Source organism: Lupinus angustifolius, chromosome LG18 (genome assembly GCF_001865875.1).
Source record: "Lupinus angustifolius cultivar Tanjil chromosome LG18, LupAngTanjil_v1.0, whole genome shotgun sequence".
Lineage (NCBI taxonomy): Eukaryota > Viridiplantae > Streptophyta > Magnoliopsida > Fabales > Fabaceae > Lupinus > Lupinus angustifolius.
The window spans coordinates 6,502,330-6,524,769 of NC_032026.1; the positions used below are offsets into that span (position 1 = coordinate 6,502,330).

General features: G+C 33.0%; 1 protein-coding gene across 1 annotated transcript; it reads right to left on the bottom strand.

Annotated features, from left to right (window-relative positions):
- LOC109332338 (probable pectinesterase 53) lies at positions 860 to 7,991 on the bottom strand. Its single transcript, XM_019567288.1, has 5 exons — positions 7,605 to 7,991; positions 7,192 to 7,381; positions 6,759 to 6,965; positions 5,389 to 5,624; positions 860 to 1,104 (listed from the first exon to the last, which is right to left on the bottom strand). Exons 1-5 carry the CDS (start codon positions 7,964 to 7,966, stop codon positions 951 to 953), a joined length of 1,149 nt encoding a protein of 382 aa, XP_019422833.1. The 5' UTR covers positions 7,967 to 7,991; the 3' UTR covers positions 860 to 950.

Here is a 22,440-nt window from a genome sequence, read left to right on the forward strand (position 1 = left end):
AAGGGTGTGGTGAGAAGGGGAAAGAGATTACTTGGAAAGGTTGTTTTCCAAAGGTGTGATGCATTTGTGAGTGTGTAAGGTATAAGAAGTCTTAGGGGAGAGAGATTGTAATTATAACTCAAAATGTCTAGTAAAGAAATCTTCTATGCTGCAAGCGTACTGGATGTAGCCTTCGGTGGACAAGAAGGTAAACCCGTATAAAAATCATGTGTTCTTTCTTTCTTCTCTCTACTTTATCTCTTTATTTTGAAGATATCAATTGGTAATCTTTCTGCAATATTTCCGCTTCATAAACATTTTGATATCTTAAGCAGGAAAATTGACCATTATCACATACAACTACTTCACTCTCACTCTTAGTTACCATCTAATACTTACAAAGGTTTACTCACCAGCTAAAGGAGGTATTAGAGTATATCATCGTGTTCAACACAATCATTTCAAGCTTGGAAGGTATGATACATTCTAGCTTGTGGGGATATTAAAATAGTTGTAATTTTGTTTTGTATAATCGATTAGCAATATGGTCAATCGATTATCTGGTTGTTGTTTAGTTGTAATTCTGTTAGGGATAATCGATTAACAAAATGATTAGTCGATTATCTAGTTAGTTGCTTCAGCTAGTTAAGTTGGGCTTTGTATACAATATTCGGTTATCAATGGGGTTAATCAATTATCTTATTAACATTTTTTTTTGTTTTGTCTTTTATTCTCTTTTAGTGTAAAAGGTGATTCTTACACCTTTGTAGTAATAATGAGAAAGATTATTGATTTTAATAGAGTTTTGATTCTCATTCTTTATCATTTTTTATCATTCATTTCATCCAGAAGATTAGTGGCTCAAACCACATTTCAATGATTAAGGAATGGAAGGCGCTATCAAATTTAATATACATATTTATACATCAAAATTTTATCAGCAAAGCAATTCAAGCTAATTTTATCTAAAATCAAAAAATATCCCTAATCCATTCCGAACCATCAATATAGTTAATTGAAATAAATGGTTTAGCTTCCTCATCAGTGAGCTCCTTTGACCATGATACTCTCCCTGCAAACCCTGCTCCTGGTCCTGTGCATTTATACTGTCCATAGAATACAGTCCTGGTATTGATGGGGTTGATCCAACATAAAGCAAAAACATAGAACAAGTTAGAAACCGCACTAACATGTGCATGCCAATATATCTGTATCTATATAAGCTATATAACTACATAGTGATGAATATAAAATAGATTAGTGCATGTTGTGGGATTAGGTGGCTGAGAACGGAGGCACTTTTCAGACCCTATGCGCATGTTGCTTTAGCCTTATCTATATTAGCATACAGATAGACATTTAGTTCGGTTGTATGTATCTTCTTAACCTTTCAATTCTCTTCAAAGAAATAAATCAGATGTATAGAAATTTGATTTTAAATTGGGGTCTTGGTTATAAATACTCAAATTTTAAATGACAATTATTGTTATAGTTGTGGATTACAATATAAAATAAGCGTGATTGTGATGTTCATTATGCATAATCAATCAATTAAAATGCCTATCAGGCCATTAGAACTTCAAATGTCCCCTAACATAAGTTATTAAAGTTACAATTTAAAAAGTATATATAAAACTCTTACTAACTTCTTATTCTTCACAAAGATCATTTTTCATTTATATCGGTGAGTGGACATTCATATGACACGTAGATTTGCACTAAACATTCATATAGATGATATTACATGGAGCGGAGATAGATCCAAATAAATTATACAAAATTTTGGTGATCTTTTAGTAATACATGCAAAATATGTATATATTTGTATAGTAAGATTCTCTTAAATTGTTTTTGTATCATTCTTCATTCACATTTAATTATTATTGATTTTAAATATAAGTAATAAAAATAAATAATACATTAACTACATATAAATCTTTACATAAATATTATATTGTTAGTTTTTTTCTATTTGATGTTATTAAAAGACTTGATTGTGTCTATTTTTTTGTTATTATCATTAATATTCTCAATTAGTCAATGACAATATTAAATGAATCGAATTTTATACTCTTATCATACATTTTTTTATATGAAGAAAAGTTCAGGAATATTTTATAATAAATACAGAAGAACTAATTACACCTTAACTCAATATCATTTAGTTAAATTACACTTATTTTAAAACATTATGTTACCTCCGCTAAGGGGAGGTTAGAGTAATCAAACTTAAGTTTTGGAATACTCTATAATAATATGTACTTATAAATTAGAGCATATAAATAGAAATGATGATTTATGAAATTTTACTAAATCTTGTTCAAACTCTCTTCTCTTCCCAGCACATTAGAATAACTAGATACCTACCCTATATGCCTTTATTCTATCATGAGAATAGACTCATTCATTATTATGAGTGTTGTAAAAATTAGTTCGAGCATGCTGGTTCAACCGGTAAATCAGTTACAATATTGGTATGGTATAATAATTATATCAGTCGTTAAACTGATCAAAACTGATCATATTGGTCGGTTTTTAATTATACCGTACGGTCATACCGGACAATATTTATTTAAAAATAATTTTTAAATGAAAATAAAACAATATTTGTTTATTATTAATTTTTCAACATTAATGTTAATATATTATATGTGTATCTAGTTTCATTGGTATGCTGTTTAATTATTAAATCACCGGTTAAACCGCTATTCTACTATACTAATACTCTATCAAGATTGATGATTGATACAGTATTAATAATGATGTTAAGAATCTATGAGGTGCTTGTCACTTGGCATAAAGTTAATGTGGATTGCAAGAGTGTGTGCTCACGATTAGTGAAGTATGAACTTCTCTAGATAAAGGGTGTTATGTGTACGAGAATAGAAAGTGGCACCGCCCCCATCATACTCCTACTAGTGCAAAAGTGGTTATAGTTCAAAGAATGGAGTTCAGAACAGATAAACAAAACATGATTCTTTTCAAGGGAAACAAATTGCCCTTTCCGTTAGTGTGATGCACTACTTCAAATTAAGGACATGATATAGTCGCAATATTGTATGCGGTAGTGGCGGTTGTCGCAACAATATCATATCATAACTGCGATGTGATATCAAATCACAATGAAGTGACTGCAACATAATTGCATCAGGTCGCATTTAGGCCGCAACACAATCACATTGTGCTTCATCAGATCACATCGATTAACAAAAATATGTTTTTGCTCAAAAAATAATTCACATCGTAACAGTTACAATGACCACAATCATAACAATCATGACCGCAATCACGACCGTACCGACCACTTAAAATAATGAGTTGAGATGGTACAACATTATTTTGAAGCAAAAATACTCTTTACCACACCATGTTTGTAATTAATTAATTATGGAATGTAATTATAACTAACTTTACAACTTAGACTACCTGTAGTCATCATTTTTGGACATTGCTATTTAGTATTTACCAAAGGCAAATGACCATGGTTGTTTACAGGAAGACAGAGAAACTGTTATTTTGGCGGTGCAATTAACATTGACTTAATCTGAAGATCTAAGACTAAAACTGATCCGATAAAAAGTGTATGATCAAGGGCTTAGCTCTAGATCAAAAGTTTATAATCATTAGTCAGAAAAAAAATTATTTTCTAAAACCTAGCATCATTATAATTTTATTTGACTCCAAACTCATTCAAGTCTTGTTAAGGCAAGATATTGACCTACCAAGTCTTATTTCAGCATAAGTTAAGTTTTAAAAGGAAATTAAAAACAATGGAAGACTTTAAAACCCAAAAAACACTTATAAGAAAGTTTTGATGTGTTTTTCTCCTAGACCAAACTCATAGCTACTTATATAAAAACAGTAGTTGTTAACAAAATGACATTTTTACTTTTTTTTTTTTAGGCTTTGTTTTGTTTGAGAGTGTAATTTTTTAGGGGAATGGAAGGAATTGTTTTAAAAAAATTCTCATTGTTTATGAGTTGGATGAAAAGAGTGAAAAGTTTGGAGAGTTTCTCAATCCCTCTAAAACTATCATGTGTCTATTTTTATAGGTGTCCCAATTTGGAGTTTTTCTCAGATAGAAGAATGGAAAAATGTCTAAATATTTTTAGTAAAATTATATAATTAAATATTACTATTCATTTTCATTATGGATGACAATGAAAACTGATCTATGGGTACCTGCCCGACCGAACTCGAAGTTAATGGGAAAAACCCGATGTGATTGGGTTCGGATTTTATCTGAGTCTAATTTTCGGGTTTAGGTTCGGGTTTGGTAGAGCAAAGACCCTAACCCGAACCCGCCCCGAAGTAATGTAATTCAACTTAAAATTAAAATTTCTATCATGTGTCTATTATTTTTAATTTCTAATTTTATTTTACATACTATTGAATATTCAAACATAAAAGAAATGATTCCTCCTCTTTCTAATCATTTGATCTCTCTTGTCCACTTTCTCTCATAACTCCCAATCATTAACTTCACATCCAACATCATGTTTTTCATGGGACTCTGACCCATCTCTATATGTTAGTAATATTACACTAATTTTTATTATGTTTTTGAGTAAATTATATTTATACTCTTGAGTTTTAATGAAATTAGATAAATCACCTCTTCATTTTATACACCTACATAAACCTCATAATTTATATACATTACATTGACTATTCTATTAGAGAGATAAGTGTAATTTTTTAAATAAAAAGGGTAATAAGTGTAATCAAGTTAAATAAAATATGGTGTAGTGAGGAGATAAGTTCAAACGGTATATGAGTCAACATTCCTTCATTCTTTTTGGTTCCTTATTGATTCATTTTGTAATGAACCAAAAAATAGTGAAAAACATTGACTCTTATGCTATTTTGATTTGTCTCTACAATATATCTTATTTTTAACTTAATTACACTCATCACCATTTTTTATTTAAAATATTGCATTCATTTATTATACATATGTAATTAGTATAATGTATATATAAATATGAATGCTTTTTTATATGTATAAAAAAAGATAATCGTATAATTTCACTAAAATTCATGTAATTTACTGTAGTTTTTTTAGTTTAAGTTCATATGTATATAATTTTTTTTTAATACGGTCTTTATCAATTGTTAACCAGTCCATTGTATATCATAGTAAAATGCAAAAACTAAATTTAAAATGAGTATCATAATAGGGATAATGTTATCTTTTTAATGTTTATACATGATACTCATTTTTAATTTGGCAATATACATCACAATAATTTCTTTGGTTGAGAACAGATTAAAAGAAATTGAATGTACAAGGACTAAAATTATTCACAAAAAATATTTTTTTCCTATATGACTGTGTGAAAATGACATATATATCATTATAAGAAGAAAAACATATTTTCAATAGAAAGAAGAGAGAGATGAACTTACACTTCACGATTAGGGTCACCCCAGTTATACCACCCTCTGGGAATGATGATATTGTCCATATAAGTGTAGGCAAAAACAACACGAGAAAAGGGTCCCCAAGCTCTTCCAAGGTATAGTGCTCCTGATCCCGTGACCTTACAGTGCACAAATGAGAAACCCGTGTCCTCTAATAAACTACCCCTTCCTTGGGCTGTTAGTGCCCCTATATTTTGTGCTATCGCATGCACGTGACATCCCTAATAATAAATGGTGCCAAGATAAATAATTAGAATAGAAGCTTTACTTAGAGTTTTATTATTTATGAAATAAATTTCAACATCAATATCATTTTTTTTTTCTCTTCATTCATCATTTGGATACTTTAAGCGCATCAGTTTTTCGGATAGGGATAACGAATTGCATTTTTGGATGTACAAAAGGCATTTTCACTTTACTTAATTACATTTTCGGTGCCTCATGTGTACTAACAATACACCTCTTGACAAATAAATATCACAAAGGTCAAGTATCCTGTTCTAAGTGATTAATTATATTATTTAGAGTTAATTGGTTCGATTGATATTGTGAGAATATGTGTATGTTTGGCAATACTATTAAGGAACTTTATAAATCAAGTAATAGACTTCTTCTTTTATAAAAATTAAGTCAAATGTTTTTGGTTACTTAGGGACAAATTTAACTTTAAGAAAGTCCTTGACTTATAAATTTCGACTTCAAAAGAAGTAGTAATATATTTTTCTACCAAATTTCCTATAAATCTTCTTACATCATATAAAAGTGATATTTATCACTTATAAATTAATCATTAATATAAAGTAATATTATTTTATAACATATGTTATTTTCTTATAATGTAAGAAGATTTATAAGAGATATATCATCATTCTTTCATAAATTACTTAAAATTATTTATGTTTTATAAGTCATACTTATTCGTCATTTTATCTCATTTTACATTTCTCACATAGTTGATTGGCTAATTCTATAAAATACTTACAATTTAATAAACTAACTTATAGCCAAAATCTCAATCAACCTTGACTTTTCAGGCTTCAACTTACTTTTCATCAATTTTTGCCAAAATATATGTTGATATGACTGTAAAACATTGTACACTAAGTCCACACTACTTTAATTCAAATTATTAATGAAACCACTATTATGTTAATTTGAAAATTACTTCATGGAATGGATAGAGAGAAGTTACAAAATAGATTCTATTTAAGTTAATTTGCTGAACATGTAGGACAAAATTAGTTAGACTATACTGACATAGCCTAAATTAAAATTAAGATATAGTACAAAGCCTAAGATTATTTAACACCAACTACTCAACATTACAGCTGTAGATTTAGGATAGAAAATCTAACCTCGAATAGAGAAAGAGCATTGCCAAATATGAAATCAACAGAGCCTTCAATATAACAATCTTTGTAGTAATGCCTACCAATATGATCATAGAGCGTGTCTTGTGCTCCTAAGAATTTGCAGCCTTGGAATACTGCTGTATCTGCTGAAATTCTTAATGCCACTGCTTGTTTTCCCACTGCTCCCGGATCAGGAATTGGGGTGGTGTTCTGCATAAATTGTATTTGCTTGTAAGAACATAGGAGTTGAAATTCATTACACTTAGTTTGAAGGATAAAAATATCATTATAAGTGTAAATAAAAAGATATAATTGTAATTTCATTTTGCTTTTTGCCTTGTTTTACACAGCACTTTCCAAAGAGTCTGACTCAGAACATAGGTGTATATGGAAATTTAGATAGGAAAAAAAAAAGAGAAAGGGGGTTGTTACTTACTTTGAATGTTATGTTCTTTGCAATGAAATAAGGTGAATTCACTGCAAAAGTTGCAGAACCATAAGTTCCTAGTGGCTGGCCTTTTGGCCCTGGTGTTTGAGCAGTGTCACCCCATTGAACAATGGTTTTATCTGCACCAGATCCTTGTATGGTTATGAAGGATTTCAATGGAGGAATGTTAACTTTCTCCCTGTACATAAAAAAACAATCTTGAAATTTAATTCAAGGCATGGAGCAAATAAGAGATTTTCTGATAAATGCAATTCATAAGTCCCGATTTTATTTGGTGAGATTAAGGCTTGGGTATTGTTGTTACAATTCAGGAGTAGATGAGTAGTAATAATACTAATCCTAACTAGTCTGAAGTTTTTGCTATCAATTTTCACAGAATAACATATAATGCTGGTACTTACTTGTATACCCCTTTATGGACCTTAATAACCACTCTCACTAAATTGATGAAGGGTAAGGAATCAATGGCTGCTTGAATTGAAGAAAAATCTCCTTTAGATGGATTCTTAGAAACTTTCAAAGTGAATGAAGGAAAAAGCTTATTTTTGGCTGACCCAAAGACAGTGTGTTTGAGACCACCTACAAACTCCACCCATTTCATGAATTGTTGTTCTGAAAATTGGACTCTGGTCATGTTTATGGTTAGTCCATTCCCTGATGAGCGCCCAGGTCTAAATCCCATGGTGTGGCATTGTATTGAAATGGGTTTTTGGAGAAGGAGAATAAGTAGTAAAACAGAGATGATGGAATGCAAATTTAACATTCTCAAAGGGCATAAGATGGAGAATGTTGTTCGCAAGAGAATAAGGTGGAGAATGTTGTTCTGGATTAGTAGAGTATAAATTGTCGTGTGGCATAGTTTATATATGCATGTTAGTTAGGACTTGATTATAGGTATCGGTTAAGTGTACACACAAGTTTTGGTGAGGGATCCTTTCAATAATATCTCATCAAACACATGAATCCTATAATTCAAGGATTAGATGCTATCCTTAATTACTTTTACTAGAATCATTACTCATTAATAGCGATTATATAATTTATCTGATTTAATATCATGTTAATTTAATTATACTAACAAAACATTGGTATAGTGGTATAAGATCCCACTTGATTCTCATGCAAAGATTTAATTCTTATGAGCGATACTTGTTGGATGGTATAATGACACACATGATAGAGATTAATTTTTTATCCATTAAATAATTGGTCGTTCCAAAATATCAATTTAATTTACTTTTTAGAGAGAGTGATAATAAAATGATAGAATTATCTTTAATTAATAAAGTATTTGTGTTAAAATAGATGTAATTCACAACAACTATGATATGGAGGTAGTTGTAATACAATTTAAGGATGTTATTTATACAACTTTATTATACAGCTATTTTGTAAGAAAGAGTACCACCCATCTTCTCTTTCTCGTATTTTTTTTAATCACCTTGTTATAACATGTCATTTTCTACTCATACTAAATATACAAGTGAAAAGGTGACGTTTAAGTAATATTTTTTACAACAAAGAGAAAGACAACAAGAGAGAGATGAGCAATCTAAGCCACAGGACCAGTTGCACTTTCTGCATATAAAAAGGTTATCTTTAAGATATTTTATTTTTTGTTTGGCCACTTTTCCTTTATTGTTGTTTTTTGTTTGATGCTGCCCGTGAGCCCCTCTCTTTCTGTTTGTGTGTGATCGTGAAAATATTCTTGTTGACATAATAGGTTGGATTGTGCTCCTATGAATACTATAGCATGTAGAAAATACATATTACTCTCATAACTTATTTGCAGCTGCATGTGGATAGTACCTACCTTGAATCATGGTTGCCCCATATCTATTGTCCTAAATCTTATCTCAAATCATGTCATAGACTAATAATATTGAAACAAAAACAATAATAATATTAAATGTTTTAAAAAATTTAATTGACATATGGTACGCTATATAATTTCGACAACAGATCTTTGTTCATACAAATCTTTCATATATAAAATTATAGTCTTGTTGTTTAGTTTAGTTGATTAGTTGTCTTTGAACACTTTAATGGCTTAGATTGTTCCCCATTTCTAAATTCCAAGTTGAAGGGGAAATCAGAGAAGCGCCGTGCAGGACTTGGCAGATGTCGTAAAAGGCCAGAGTAATAAATTCAATAATGTGAGAGAACTTGTGCTTAAGGCATAAATTTAACCATTATTTGTTTGAGTTTGGGAGGAATATCAATATCCAATTTCTTGCTTTCTTTTTGTTTTTTTGTGTGGTCAAGAGGTACTAATTTTCTTTTTGGTAGAGTTTGTGTTAGTTTACTTTATCCTTCCCACTATCACCATGAGTGGCTTCTCTTGCTTGATCATTTTAGTTTCTCTTTTAAATGAAAACATGAATGTAGATATCTCTAATACCAAATAATTAGAGAGATAATGGGAACCATTAATTTATGGGGCCATATCAGTTTATGTTTCTCATTTATGAGTGTAGATCATTTCTCCTTTTACTTTCTTTTTGGTAAAGTTTGCTATTTGTTTGTGTATCTATTCATCAACTCATATCAATTTTTAGTTATATTATTATTAAATTATTATTTTATAACCCTTAAATAAATAGTTAATATAATTATGTTAAATATATAATATCTACAATAATATAAAATTATAATTTTCTGATCCAAATACTTCTCCATTTAATTTAAATATATTTAAAATATATATATATATATATATATATAAAGAAAATTGTGTATTATGTAGAATTAATAAACTCAAATTCGTAAATGGATGCTCCTACGTCTGACAACTTTGTGTTCAAGGCTTAGGCTAATCGACAAGACAAGACTATCAGACAAACCACCAGATATTGACAATGTCATTCCTTCTAATGACATCAAGGTGTCTTTTCGGGATAAGATGTTAGCTGATAGACAACCTGTACCAATTCTTAAAGACATTGATTTCATGGTTGAGGGATTGGCACGGGTGGAGTTGATTGGGGGAAATCTTCTTCTACCTTTTGGTTTCTTCAGGGAAAGTGTTATCCTTGAATATAGTAAGGATTGGCAGGACTCTTTGATTGTGACTCTCATTGGTAAGAGGTTGGAATTTAGGGTTATGCGAGAGAGGCTAAAATATGCTTGGAAGCTTGCTGGTGACTTTGACATGATTGATATTGAGAATGGTTATTTTTTAATAAAGTTCGATCATGCTCATGATAGGGACAAGGTCCATGGATGGTCTTCGACCATTACGTTGTTATTACTACATGGTCCCCAGATTTTGACTCGACAACTGCTAAAGTGTCCAAAACCTTTATTTGGATTCGTTTGACAGGTTTAAATATGCTATTCTATGATAAGAATTTTATGATTCCAATTGCTTCAGCTATTGGTCGTCCCTTTAAAATTGACAATAACACTTTAAGGTTTGCTCGTGGGAGATTTTCTAGAATTTGTATGGAAATTAATCTTAACCAACCAGTAGTTGGTAAAATATGTGTACAAGGAAATTGGCATAAATTGGAATACGAGGGTCTCCATATCATATGTAGCAATTGTGGTTGCTATGGTCATGTGTCTCGTAATTGCATGGTCCAAAAAATTGACCAACCTCAATCTATAGCCTCTTCTTCCCAGCCAAGCAATTCATGTGATGGTCCTATCATGGAGAGGGTGCAAGAGGTGGTGCAATCTCCACCAGCAGTGGTTATTAATGATGCTTTTGAAACGATGAATCACCAAGTTTCAGTTTCAGATGATTTACATGGAGATTGGCTAGTCGTTACAAGAAAAAGAAGGAATGGGAAAACGGGTAAGGGGGTTATTGCCAACGGTGGAATGACCATCATGAAGCCATCCAAGGAGAATATGTTTGAGGCACACAATAAACCAGAAATGTTGCATACAGTTTCCAATATTCATGGGATGAAGAATCAAATTAATGGTGCAATAATAAGTGGGTCATCCTCTAATAAAAAGAGACAACGTTTTGGGAATATTGCTAGCACGGTTAAGGAAGGTACCATTAAGTTTGGATTAATGAGAGCCAAAACAGCTACTGTGCCTCGTTCAAAATCAAACGTGAATGAAGGAATAAATGATGGATTTAAAACCCATGTTAATGATGTCACACACCTGGATGGAGTTAATGGTGAAAAGGTTATGCAAGATAATAATGCTAGCACGTTTTTTTGTGGCCAAATTAAATCTGGAGTTAAGGCTAGAAAGAATCTTGTGATTTCTAGGCAAGGTGTTAATGCAGTTTGAAACTTGATTCGGGTATGGTAAGTATTAATGCACCATGTATTTATGGTAAGAGCAACAACTCTCCTACTCCCATGTAGGCCAAAAAAACGTGGGATAAAGCAAATGAGCCTCTTGTTATGGGCCTGGTAAATCAGCAGCCCCATGATGTGGAGCTGCATCTCACTCACGGAGTTATAACATCATTTGAAGGTGTCTTTCCAAGACAAGCCTCTTCATCTATCGTGGGAGGAAAGGAGCATGATGATGGTGTCTCTAATGCCTCTCAATCTCGTACTCCAACACCATAATTTAATTCTCAAGTTGCAACCCCTACCTTTATCAGGTCGGTCAGTGGTGAGGAGATTGTCAATATTCAAGCAGTCGGTGATAAATTCTTGGAAGATGCAGAGGGTGCCCTACGGGTTTATGATGATGGTGATAGCTCAATGGATTGCCATTAGCCTTTGTCCCGCTTGTTTTTTCCTCTGTAAATATTTTCTCTATGTTAGATTTTCAAGATTTTTTTATTTTATCTTGGAATATTCGGGGTGCCATTAATAAAGATGGTCGTCGACATGCTAAAGATTTAGTCAGAAAATACAAATCATCGCTCATTGTTATTCTGGAGACTCATTGCCAATTTGTGAAGTCCAAAGTTTTTTGGAATTCTTTGGGTTATCTGGATTGTGCCGTTAGTGAAGCTGTTGGTCACTCAGGTTGTATTTGGGTTCTTTCAGATAATGGTTACAATGTCACTATTTCCATTGTGAATTCTTGCTCTCAGGCCATTTCGTTAAAGCTTCAACGTGGTTTGGGAGAATGGATGTTTACAGTTGTTTATGCTAGCCCCTCTAGTCGTGATTGTCAGAGTTTGTGGGATCATCTGGTTTCCCTTTGCAGCTCGGCTTCTATACCTTGGCTTATTTTGGTTGACTTTAATGAGACCCTCTTGCCATCAGAAGTTCGATGTGGACATTTCAACTACACTCGGGCGGAGATTTTTTCCCAGGTTCTTGATGCTTGCATACTTATGGATCTTGGTGCTATTGGGAGTCATTTTACTTGGTTCAGAAGGGAATAATTTGGCAGAAGTATTTCCAAGAGGTTGGATAGAGGCCTATCTGGCAGCTCTTGGCGCACAGCCTTCCTAGAGGGGTTTCAGGCAGCATGGACTACTCACTCAGACTACTTCAATGTGGTTCAAGAGGCATGGTGTCAGGGTGACCAAGATGTCGTTGATGGGCTTTCTAGAGGCAAACAGAAATCAATTTTATTCAATAAGTCCATCTTTGGTAATATCTTTCACAGGAAGAGAAGAGTTGAGGCGAGAATCAAAGGTGTCCAAAGGAGTCTCAAGGAGTTTGATGATCATGACCTTGCTAGATTGGAGATTCAACTGAGGTGGGAATACAACCTCATCTTGAAACAGGAAGAATTATTATGGTTTTAGAAATCTAAGGAACATTGGGTCAAGTATGGTGATAGAAATACTAAAAAAATTCACACTTAAACTATTGTGTGTTAGAAAAGAAATAAGATTCATGGTCTCTATTTGGATGATGGGAATTGGTGCACTGATCCTGAGCTAATGTGAGTAGAGGCCAAAAGGTACTTTGAGAACTTATTCTATGAGAATATCCAAGTCAATAGTGTAAATTGTCAGGTGGATACCCCCGTTATTTCTCAAATGGGGGTTGAAGCTTTAACGACCCTAGTAACGAAGGAGGAGGTGACAAATGTTGTTATGAGTATGAAGTCATATAAAGCTCCAGGCCCGTATGGTTTCCAGCCCATATGTTTTAAGAAATACTGGAAGATTGTGGGAGATGATATCTGGAAGCTTGTCTATGATGCTTTCAAGTATGGCTCCTTTGACACTCGCATTGTTGAGACTCTTATCATTCTAATTCCAAATATTAGCAACCCTACATCTTTGAAGGAGCTCCGACCTATTACTCTTTGCAATGTTGTTTACAAAATTATTACAAAAATCCTGATGAATAGATTGAGGCCTTTTTTGGACGAGTTAATTGGACCGCTTCAAAGTAGTTTCATTCCTGGCAGGGGTAGTTCTGATAATAGTATCATGGCGCAGAAGGCTATGCATCATATTCATAAGACTAAAGCTAATAAGGGTGTCTTGGCGTTTAAGGTGGATTTAGAGAAGGCATATGATAGAGTTGATTGGGATTTCCTTCAGAAAACACTCTTACATTTTGGTTTTCCCATTATTACGGTTAACCTTATTATGTGGTGTGTCCGTTCGGGGAAGGTGTCCCTCTTGTGGAATGGATCAAGGTTGGATGCGTTTACTCCAACTAGGGGTCTTCAGCAAGGAGATCATATGTCATCCTACTTATTTGTTCTTTGCATGGAGAAGTTGGCTCTTCTTATCTCTCAAAAAATAGATGCTGGATTATGGCAGCCATTTAATCTTTCTAGAGGTGGTCCCCCTATTTCTCATCTCTTATTTGTTGATGATGTCTTGTTGTTTCGCAAGGCTAACAACTCCCAAGTAAGGATTGTTTCCACAACCCGTAAAGACTTCTGCCAAGTGTCGGGTTTGAAATTAAATGTGGAGAAATCAAAGTTTATTTGTTCGAAGGTAGTGACCAACAGGAAGAAAAATAAGTTTATGATGTTATGTTCCATGCGGGTGGTTAGCAATCTTGGGAGGTACCTAGGGACTCCACTACTACAGGGAAAGGTTGGTAAAGCTATTTTTGATCCGATCTTGGAGAAGATCCAGAGGCGCATGGCTTCTTGAAAGTCTAACCTTCTTAATAGGGCAGGTCGTTTATGCCTGGAAATGTTTGTTATCTCTTCTATTCCAGTTTATTCTATGTAGGTTTTATGGTTTCCAAACTATGTTTGAAATAGCATAGATAGGATGACAAGGCAGTTTATTTGGGGTGGTGATGTAAGTAGAATGAGTCTTAATTTAGTGAGTTGGGAGGTTCTCACGAGGCATAAACATGATGGTGTCTTGGGATAAGGGACACTAGATCTACAAACATTTCCCTCCTTGGGAAGATGGCATAGAACATGCTAAGTAATAGTAACAAATTGTGGTGTGCTGTTTTGAAAGATAAATATCTGGGTGAGCGGTCTCTGTTTCTTGCTACTCCTAAACCTGCGGCTTCATACATCTGGAGAAGTATTGTGAAGGCCTATGAAAAGCTTAAGTTGGGTTTCACCTTGCATTTAAGAAGTGGAGAGCAATCCTTATGGTATGATGATTGGACTGGATTGGGAAGGCTTTGTTCTTATATTAGCTTTCTCCATATATCGGATACTCAGCTCCATGTAAATGATCTTTGGATGGCAGGTAGCTGGGATTTCGCACGTCTATATACTATGGTTCTGTCAGATGTGCAGAACTTTATTTGTGATAACTACTCGCCTGGTCCTCCTACTGATTTGGCTGACTGGATTTGGGATGGTCATGCTACAAGTTCTTACACAGATCGGTCTGCCTATTTGTGGCTTCGTGACATTGACGATTATGATTCAGCAAACATTGATGTTTGGAGAATAATTTGGCGTCTGAGGATTCCTGAAAAGGTTAAATTCATGTGTTGGTTGGGTCTTCATGAGGCTCTACCGTATAATGATTTACGATTCAAAAGACATTTAGCGACAACCCCTCTTTGTTCTAGGTGTCACTCAAGTGTAGAAGATCTATTACATATCTTTAGAGATTGTCAGAATTCATGTGCTTTATGGACTCGCCTGGGATTTACGTCACCTCGATTCTAGGTGTCTCAATCCTTCTAGGGTTGGCTTTTGGATAATTATAATCATAGACATGGCCTTCTTTTTTTGGCTGGTATTTGGTGGGTGTGGAGATGGAGGAACAATTCTATTCTAGGGGACACTCTTTGGGATGTTAACTTCGTGGCACGTAATACGCACCATGACTTTTGGGAGTGGCGCTATTTAGAGTGCTACGCGATGTTGGAGGAGAAGCTTCTTGTGACTCGTTGGAGTTACCCAAAGATTGGCTAGATCAAACTAAATGTAGATGGTAGTTGCATCCAAAGTTCTTGTATTATGGGAGGGGGTGGTGTCCTTCGTAATAATAAAGGCCATTGGTTGTCAGGATTTTCAACTAATTTTAGCCACGGTTCAGCTATTTTAGCGTAACTTTTGGCTATGGAACAAGGGTTGTCTCTAGCGTGGAACCTTGGTTTTAGGAATATTATCATGGAAAGTGATTGCATGGAAGCAATTCATATTATCTATGAGGACCTTCCAATTAGAATTTCACACATTCTATCTATAGCCAACAATATTTGGTCTTGGCTGGTGCATGACTGGGTGATAGAGACTAAATTTGTTGTCAGAGGAGCTAATATGGTGGCAGATTTCATGGTTAAGTTAGGATCTCACTCTCATGAGGAGTTCAAGACCTGGACTTCAGTTGCATTGGCTTGTCAATCCTTTATTGACTTGGATCTTTCTTTGTGTTCCTAGTTATTGTTGTTTTTTTTTTCTTTTTTTCGCTCTTATAATTTCCATCGTACCAAAAAAAACTGAAAGGTATCATTGTAATTTATTAATTGCTTAAGTATTGTCCATCATCTAGGTAACAAGGCGATTGTGCATATAATTCTTAAACTTGGATGCTATCTTTTTTCCAAAAAAATGAAGCATGGTAAAAAATGTATTAATCATTTTGATTTGAGAAGCAAATCATATTCGGACAAAATTAAAAGTTAGTTTAAAATATAATCATGTAATAAGTAGATAGATTTTTCCACAAAGACTCGGAATTTGATCCTAATTTTTGGAAAGGAAAAATAGTTTCATACGTTGAATCGTAATTGAAGGGCCACCTAACTATTAAGAGACAGGACAATGATCACTTGTCTCACAATTTTCCTGTCTCTCTGTCTCGAACCAATCAAATATCATAAAATAATATTAAAATATTAATTTCTGTTTTTATAATTTTTCTTTTTAAATGAATGAAGCTCTATGATTGGCTTGATACACCAAGTAGGATGTGAATGAGAACATGTGATCCCCATATCAAGAGACGACCTATCTGTTGATCCGTGAATGCATAATGCATAGTCCAAACAATTCCAATCACAATGTCAATTACACCATCTTTAACAGACTAGTAATTCCAATCAAACTCACAAGAGGACCAATAGTGTACTAAACTTAGACTTGTATAGATATGTGTATATATAGACAACTAATAAAATTTTGATAATATATTAAAATTTTAATTCTAATTAAAATTGAATTATAAATGATAGCACAAAAAACATAAACATATTTGTCTTTAAATATAACGTGTTTTATATGTTTTGACACAAGATTTTCTCTTAAAACCTATTAAAATATAATGAAATGTTACGGAAAAATATTGAATTTAGTCAATGATTACCAATAAATAGTTCAATAAATCATCTATATGTCGTTAAACACCAAACACATTTGGCTCACAAGAAATTGTATTATCTTCTAAAATTGTCGGTTTAGTTATGTGGGGTATGGTTTTGCTATCTTCTCTTATTAGTTTATAGGTCACGTTAATTGTATTAAGAACCGTGTTCCTTATACTTCCTAGCTTTTATATAGAGTAATGTTAGTTATATCATCCTAATAATTCTCCTATTCATAAGAAAGTAACACATATCACTTGTAAATTAATCATTATTAGATAAAGTATTACTTTGTAATATATCTTATTTTCTTGTAGATATAATGATTAGGGGGAGGATTTAGTATAAGATATATTATTTTTCTTTTGTTCATCCGTCATATATAATTTGAGTAGACAATTCACTCTTTATTAATTTCTGTTTTCAATTTGCTGATAAAAAATAAAAAACTTGGAAACTATTATCAATTTTTCTTATATCGGTTTCAAGGATTGTGAACAAAAACTACTAGCGTGCTCTATGTTACATGGGAGGGTTACAAACCAAATGTCATGAATGGAATTTCACCAGTCGTATATGGATTCGCCCCTCCAAAATGACCACGTGAGGTAAAATGGCATGACATAATCATCATAAAAATATAGTTTCCCTATTCATACCAGTGCCTAATGCTAGTAAGTATTTTACATGTTCGATAAATAATAACCACCGATCTTAAAACAAGAGTGATACAAACGAGTAATTGATGATGTATTATTTACAATGTAGAATATTTTATACTAAAAAGAACATAAATATTAAATTCTTAATATTATTTATTAAAGGGATTAATATTCTCAAATTGATTAGTGTTATTATAATGCAAATGTCATTGATCAAATATTATGCATTGGGCATAATAATAAGGTTATTTGTTTGTCTCGTGATTTGATTTCATGGATTTAAATCTTGAAAATAACATTTTCGCTTACAAAAGTAAAATTGCATAAATCTATATTTCCTAAATCCTACTAAAGAGAAGTCTCGTATACCTGAAGATATGTCTTTTACATTCAATAAATTATAGAGCATTAAAGACTTTAAATATGATTTGAGAGGGCAATTTGGTGTGTGAGTAACCCATAATTTGAATGATGAGACTTAAACTTATCTAAGAAGCAAAGGATTAAGGGTTATTAGGTTCATAATAGTGCTAGAAATCATTAAAATCATGAATAAGTATATAAAGTTCGTATTTGATCCTAAATGGTATAATGGTGTGAACTTGTGAAGAAACAAGGAACCTTGGTCATATGTGTGGAAGAGTACACAGCCTGATCGTGTGGTCAGAATACTTTCCAATTTTCTTGCAATTTTTTGAATAATTGTAATTTCTCTTTTGAATAAATGGTTCTAGACCATTTTAAGCTAAAATTCATGTTTTTATTATTGGGTATGTGACATTTCAATGGTTTGTCTTTTCCTTGTCCCAAAAGACTTGGTTGGAGACAAGACATTTATTGCTTTCTTAGAGGAATTGTCTTTTCAGCTGCCTAAAAATATACTTTCATTTTATTAAATGAATACATCTTGAATTCTACCTTAAACATATTGCTTATTAGATATTATGAGAAGTGTTCTCATTGGTTCTTAGCTGAACTAATTATCGTTAGAATAACACTCTTTGTGACATCCAACCACTACTTTATCAATCATCTATTGTTATGACATCACTCGAGTTCTTCTTTTCAAGTTCTTAGTTTCCACAAATTCATCTCCAACCTTTCTCTTTAGGTTTTTTGCATTTAATTAAGTTGTCATCATACAACACATAAATATCCATGTTCATATGTTTTCCACTACTAGGAATTAACACTTATGTATGTATAACAAGGGCAAGATAGCTTTATATGTTTACTTCCAAACCTTTATGGCCTCATCTCTACTTGGCAGAAGCTACAAGATCTGTCTTTGTTGTAAGAGAGCGCCTTTTTTGTGTCCTATTTATAAGAGTAGAGAAAGTCAAAATTATGATCACCAATATTAAAAGAGAAGCAAGAAATATCAAAGATTGTTTAGAAAGCCATGAAAATTCCAACCTGGAAATGTTGATGTAATAGTAGCATAGTTGACAAAATCGTGATTTATTGCAAAGGATTATTCGAGTTTACACATTCAAGGAGGTTGTCGAGCCATGGATCCTTCAGATCTGCAATTTTTGCTTGCGTAAGTGATATCGTTGGGCTAACTCGCAGGATCAAAACGAGTTGTTGCTTCTACTACTGCTCCAGATTGGTGAAAAATTAGGTTAGGTTATAAGCCCATTTTGGTTTAAAAAAGGTTAAAATAACCCTAACTTTTTCCTTCTCCAACATCACTAGAATAAAAGTCTCTCTCTTCTTCAACCAATACCTAGAATATAAGTAAAAGCTCTCACCGTTATTCAATCACAACCATAACCACAAGCCCCCAAGACTTAATGTTCAAGATTTCATAAAGTAAGGTTTCCTTATTATCATCTTCAACATATTTATTTCCTTATTAACGTCTTCTCTTTGTATTCATCTGCTTTTGGGATATCTATGCATAATGTGTAGTCATGTTCTCTCTATTTTTAAAGTGATTGAAATGTCATCCATTTTTCTTATATGTTGAACAGTAAGAGATTTGCTTTATACATGTATTTTATTTTATGATGCATGGCGGTACGTGTTGTTAGACTTTTAAAAAATTTACGAGCCTTTAATGATTCATAAGAACCCTGTAACTAGGATCTTGACATTGTGGCATTCACATGTGATAAAAGAAGAGATTAAGCAATATCTAGTTCCATTTCAATTTCCTTTTATAGTGAACTTTATGGTTGCCTTTGTTTTCACCTCTTTGCCTTCCCTTTATGTGTTCCTTGATGATTAGGAACTCACTTTCCTTCATTCTCTATATGGCACTGCACTTTCCTTACTTAGCAGCTATAATGCTTCTCTAATTCTCACTTTGTATTTCTACTCGATAGCAAATGAATGGCATGTCTTTTCCAGTGCATAAATGCCTTTATTTATAGAAGGGTTTATAACTCCTCCACTATCATGAAAACTACCCATGAAGTAAGAGGGGGGAAGTTAACAATACATCCACAAGTTTGATCCATCAATTGCCAACCACCATCATATTAGGCACTTTCATTCAAACTAGTAATTTCCAAGAACATGAACCACTAATTGTTGAATTAATCTAACAATCTCTCATTTGGTTCATGTGATGACTTGAAGATTCATAACTTTAATTGCGCACTTTAATAGAGTCTTACAAATTATCACCCTTAATTGAATTGAAATGGTTGAATCATGTCAGTCACAAATTATATGAGGCAACCTGATTTCTTCCATGTATCACAACCAACTCAACTAACTTTGATTTGAGTCTTCATTTTTCTTTCGAAAATTCACGAAGTTATCTCATTAAAACCATGGAAGTACATCTTTAATATGGATAACTTAAACTTTAATTACGAAAATGAAACTTTCATTGAATTTAAATGTGTCATACAATGATAAGCAAACATTCATAAATGTACATATACATTAGGTACTATCACATTAACAAAGACATATCTATAATGCCCATCATTCCTATATGGTCAATGTAAATCTTGGGCGGCAATCTCTTAGTTAACAGATCTGTTACCATTAGATCAATACCAATATGCTCTATAGATACCTTCTCATTCCGTACTTATTCTTTAACTGACAGAAACTTTAAACCCCTATGTTGGGTACCTCTAGAATACCCATCATTCTTAGAGAATAAGATAGCTACAAAATTAATACAATAAAACTTCAGCGGGATAGCTATACTGTCTATAATACCAAGCCCTAAAGTAAAGTTTTGTAGTCACGATTAATGATTTGTGGCCTCAAAGCATGTTACAAACTCAGCCTCTATGATGGATGTAGCCATCACAGATTGTCTACAATTTCTCCATGAAATGGCTCCTCCATCCATTATGAAGATATACCCAAATGTAGATTTCCTTGCATCCACACATCCTGCATGGTCTGAACTGGAATAACCGATCACCTCAAGATGATCTGACCTTCTATACATGAGCATGTGATCCTTAGTGCCTTGCAAATATCTGAGAACTTTCTTTGCAGCCTTCCAGTGGTCCATTTTGAGGTTATTTTGATATTGGCCTAACGTTCCGATAGGAAAACTGATATCCGACCAAGTGCATGTCCGAGCATACATTAAACTCCCAATAATTGATGCATAGAGAATAAATTCTATTTCATTACGTTCTAAATTATTCCTTGGAGATTATTTTTCATTGAATTTGTCCTCTTTCTGAATTGGAACTATCTCTATGGAACATTATTCCATTTTGAATCTCTCTAATACTTTATTGACATATCCTTTCTGAGATAATCCTAACAATCCTCGTGATCTATCACATAATATTTCTATTCATATCACATAAGATGTCTCACCTATATCCTTCAATTCAAAATTATTAGAGAGAAAATTCTTTACATCATGTAGTAATCTTTTATCATTTACAGCAAGCAGAATGTCATCAATATATAGGTCTAATATTATAAACTTGCTCCCACTAACTTTTATGTAGATACACTACTCACCAATGTTTTCCACAAACTCATATGACGTAATGGTATCATTGAACTTTATATATCATTGTGTAGAAGCTTGTTCCATTCTATATATTGACTTATTTAATTTATACACTAGATTTTCCTTTCTTGTGGTCATGAACCTTTCGGGTTGGTTCATATAAACTTTCTCATTTAAGTCACTATTCATAAAAGTGGTCTTTACGTCCATTTGGTGAAGCTCTAAGTCATAATGAGCCACCAAAGCCATAACTATTCTTAAAGAATCTTTCTCAGATACTGGAGAGAAAGTTTTTCTATAATCAATACCATCTTTTTTATTGAAACCCTTGGTGACAAGTCTAGCCTTATATCCTTCAATGTTGTCTTTCAAGTCACGCTTGATCTTAAAGACTCGTTTACAACCAACTCGCTTTGAACCCTCAAGTAACTCAACTAGATCCCAAACTTTATTATCCTCCATTAATTTCAACTCTTCTTTCATAGCATTGAGCCATTTTTCAGAATTGTCACTTTACATGGCTTGTATGAACGAGATTGGATCCTGACCAATGCTCAAGTCACATTCATGATCAAGTGAATATACAATATAATCGTAAAAAATAGTTGGTCTTCTTTGCCTTTCAGACCTTCTTAATGTTATTTCTTACGGTTCTTCCATCAATTGATCATTAATGACTTCATTAATCGGCTCATTAACTATTTATTCATCTGGTGGATTTTGGATATTATCTTATTGTCTTTGTGTGTTATTTAATGATAATATAACAAGAGGAACAACAACCTGAGGGGACATCTTTGGTGAAGAAGGTTTATCAGAAGTCTCCATAATATCCACCTTTTGTGATTATCACTCACACTGGTTTGCTCATTCTCAATGAACCTAGCATTTCCAGACTCAACTATTCTTGTACTATGGTTAAAACAATAAAATATATACCATTTTGACTTTTCCGGATAGCCGATAAAGAAACCACTAATGGTTCTTGCGTCAAGCT

Excerpts from the sequence above, each read along its gene's own strand:
- LOC109332338 (XM_019567288.1), bottom strand. The coding sequence starts at position 7,966 with ATGTTAAATTTGCATTCCATCATCTCTGTTTTACTACTTATTCTCCTT. Across the intron at positions 7,382-7,604 it reads GTCCATAAAGGGGTATACAA|GGAGAAAGTTAACATTCCTC; the intron begins GTAAGTACCAGC and ends TTTTATGTACAG. Across the intron at positions 6,966-7,191 it reads CAAAGAACATAACATTCAAA|AACACCACCCCAATTCCTGA; the intron begins GTAAGTAACAAC and ends CAATTTATGCAG.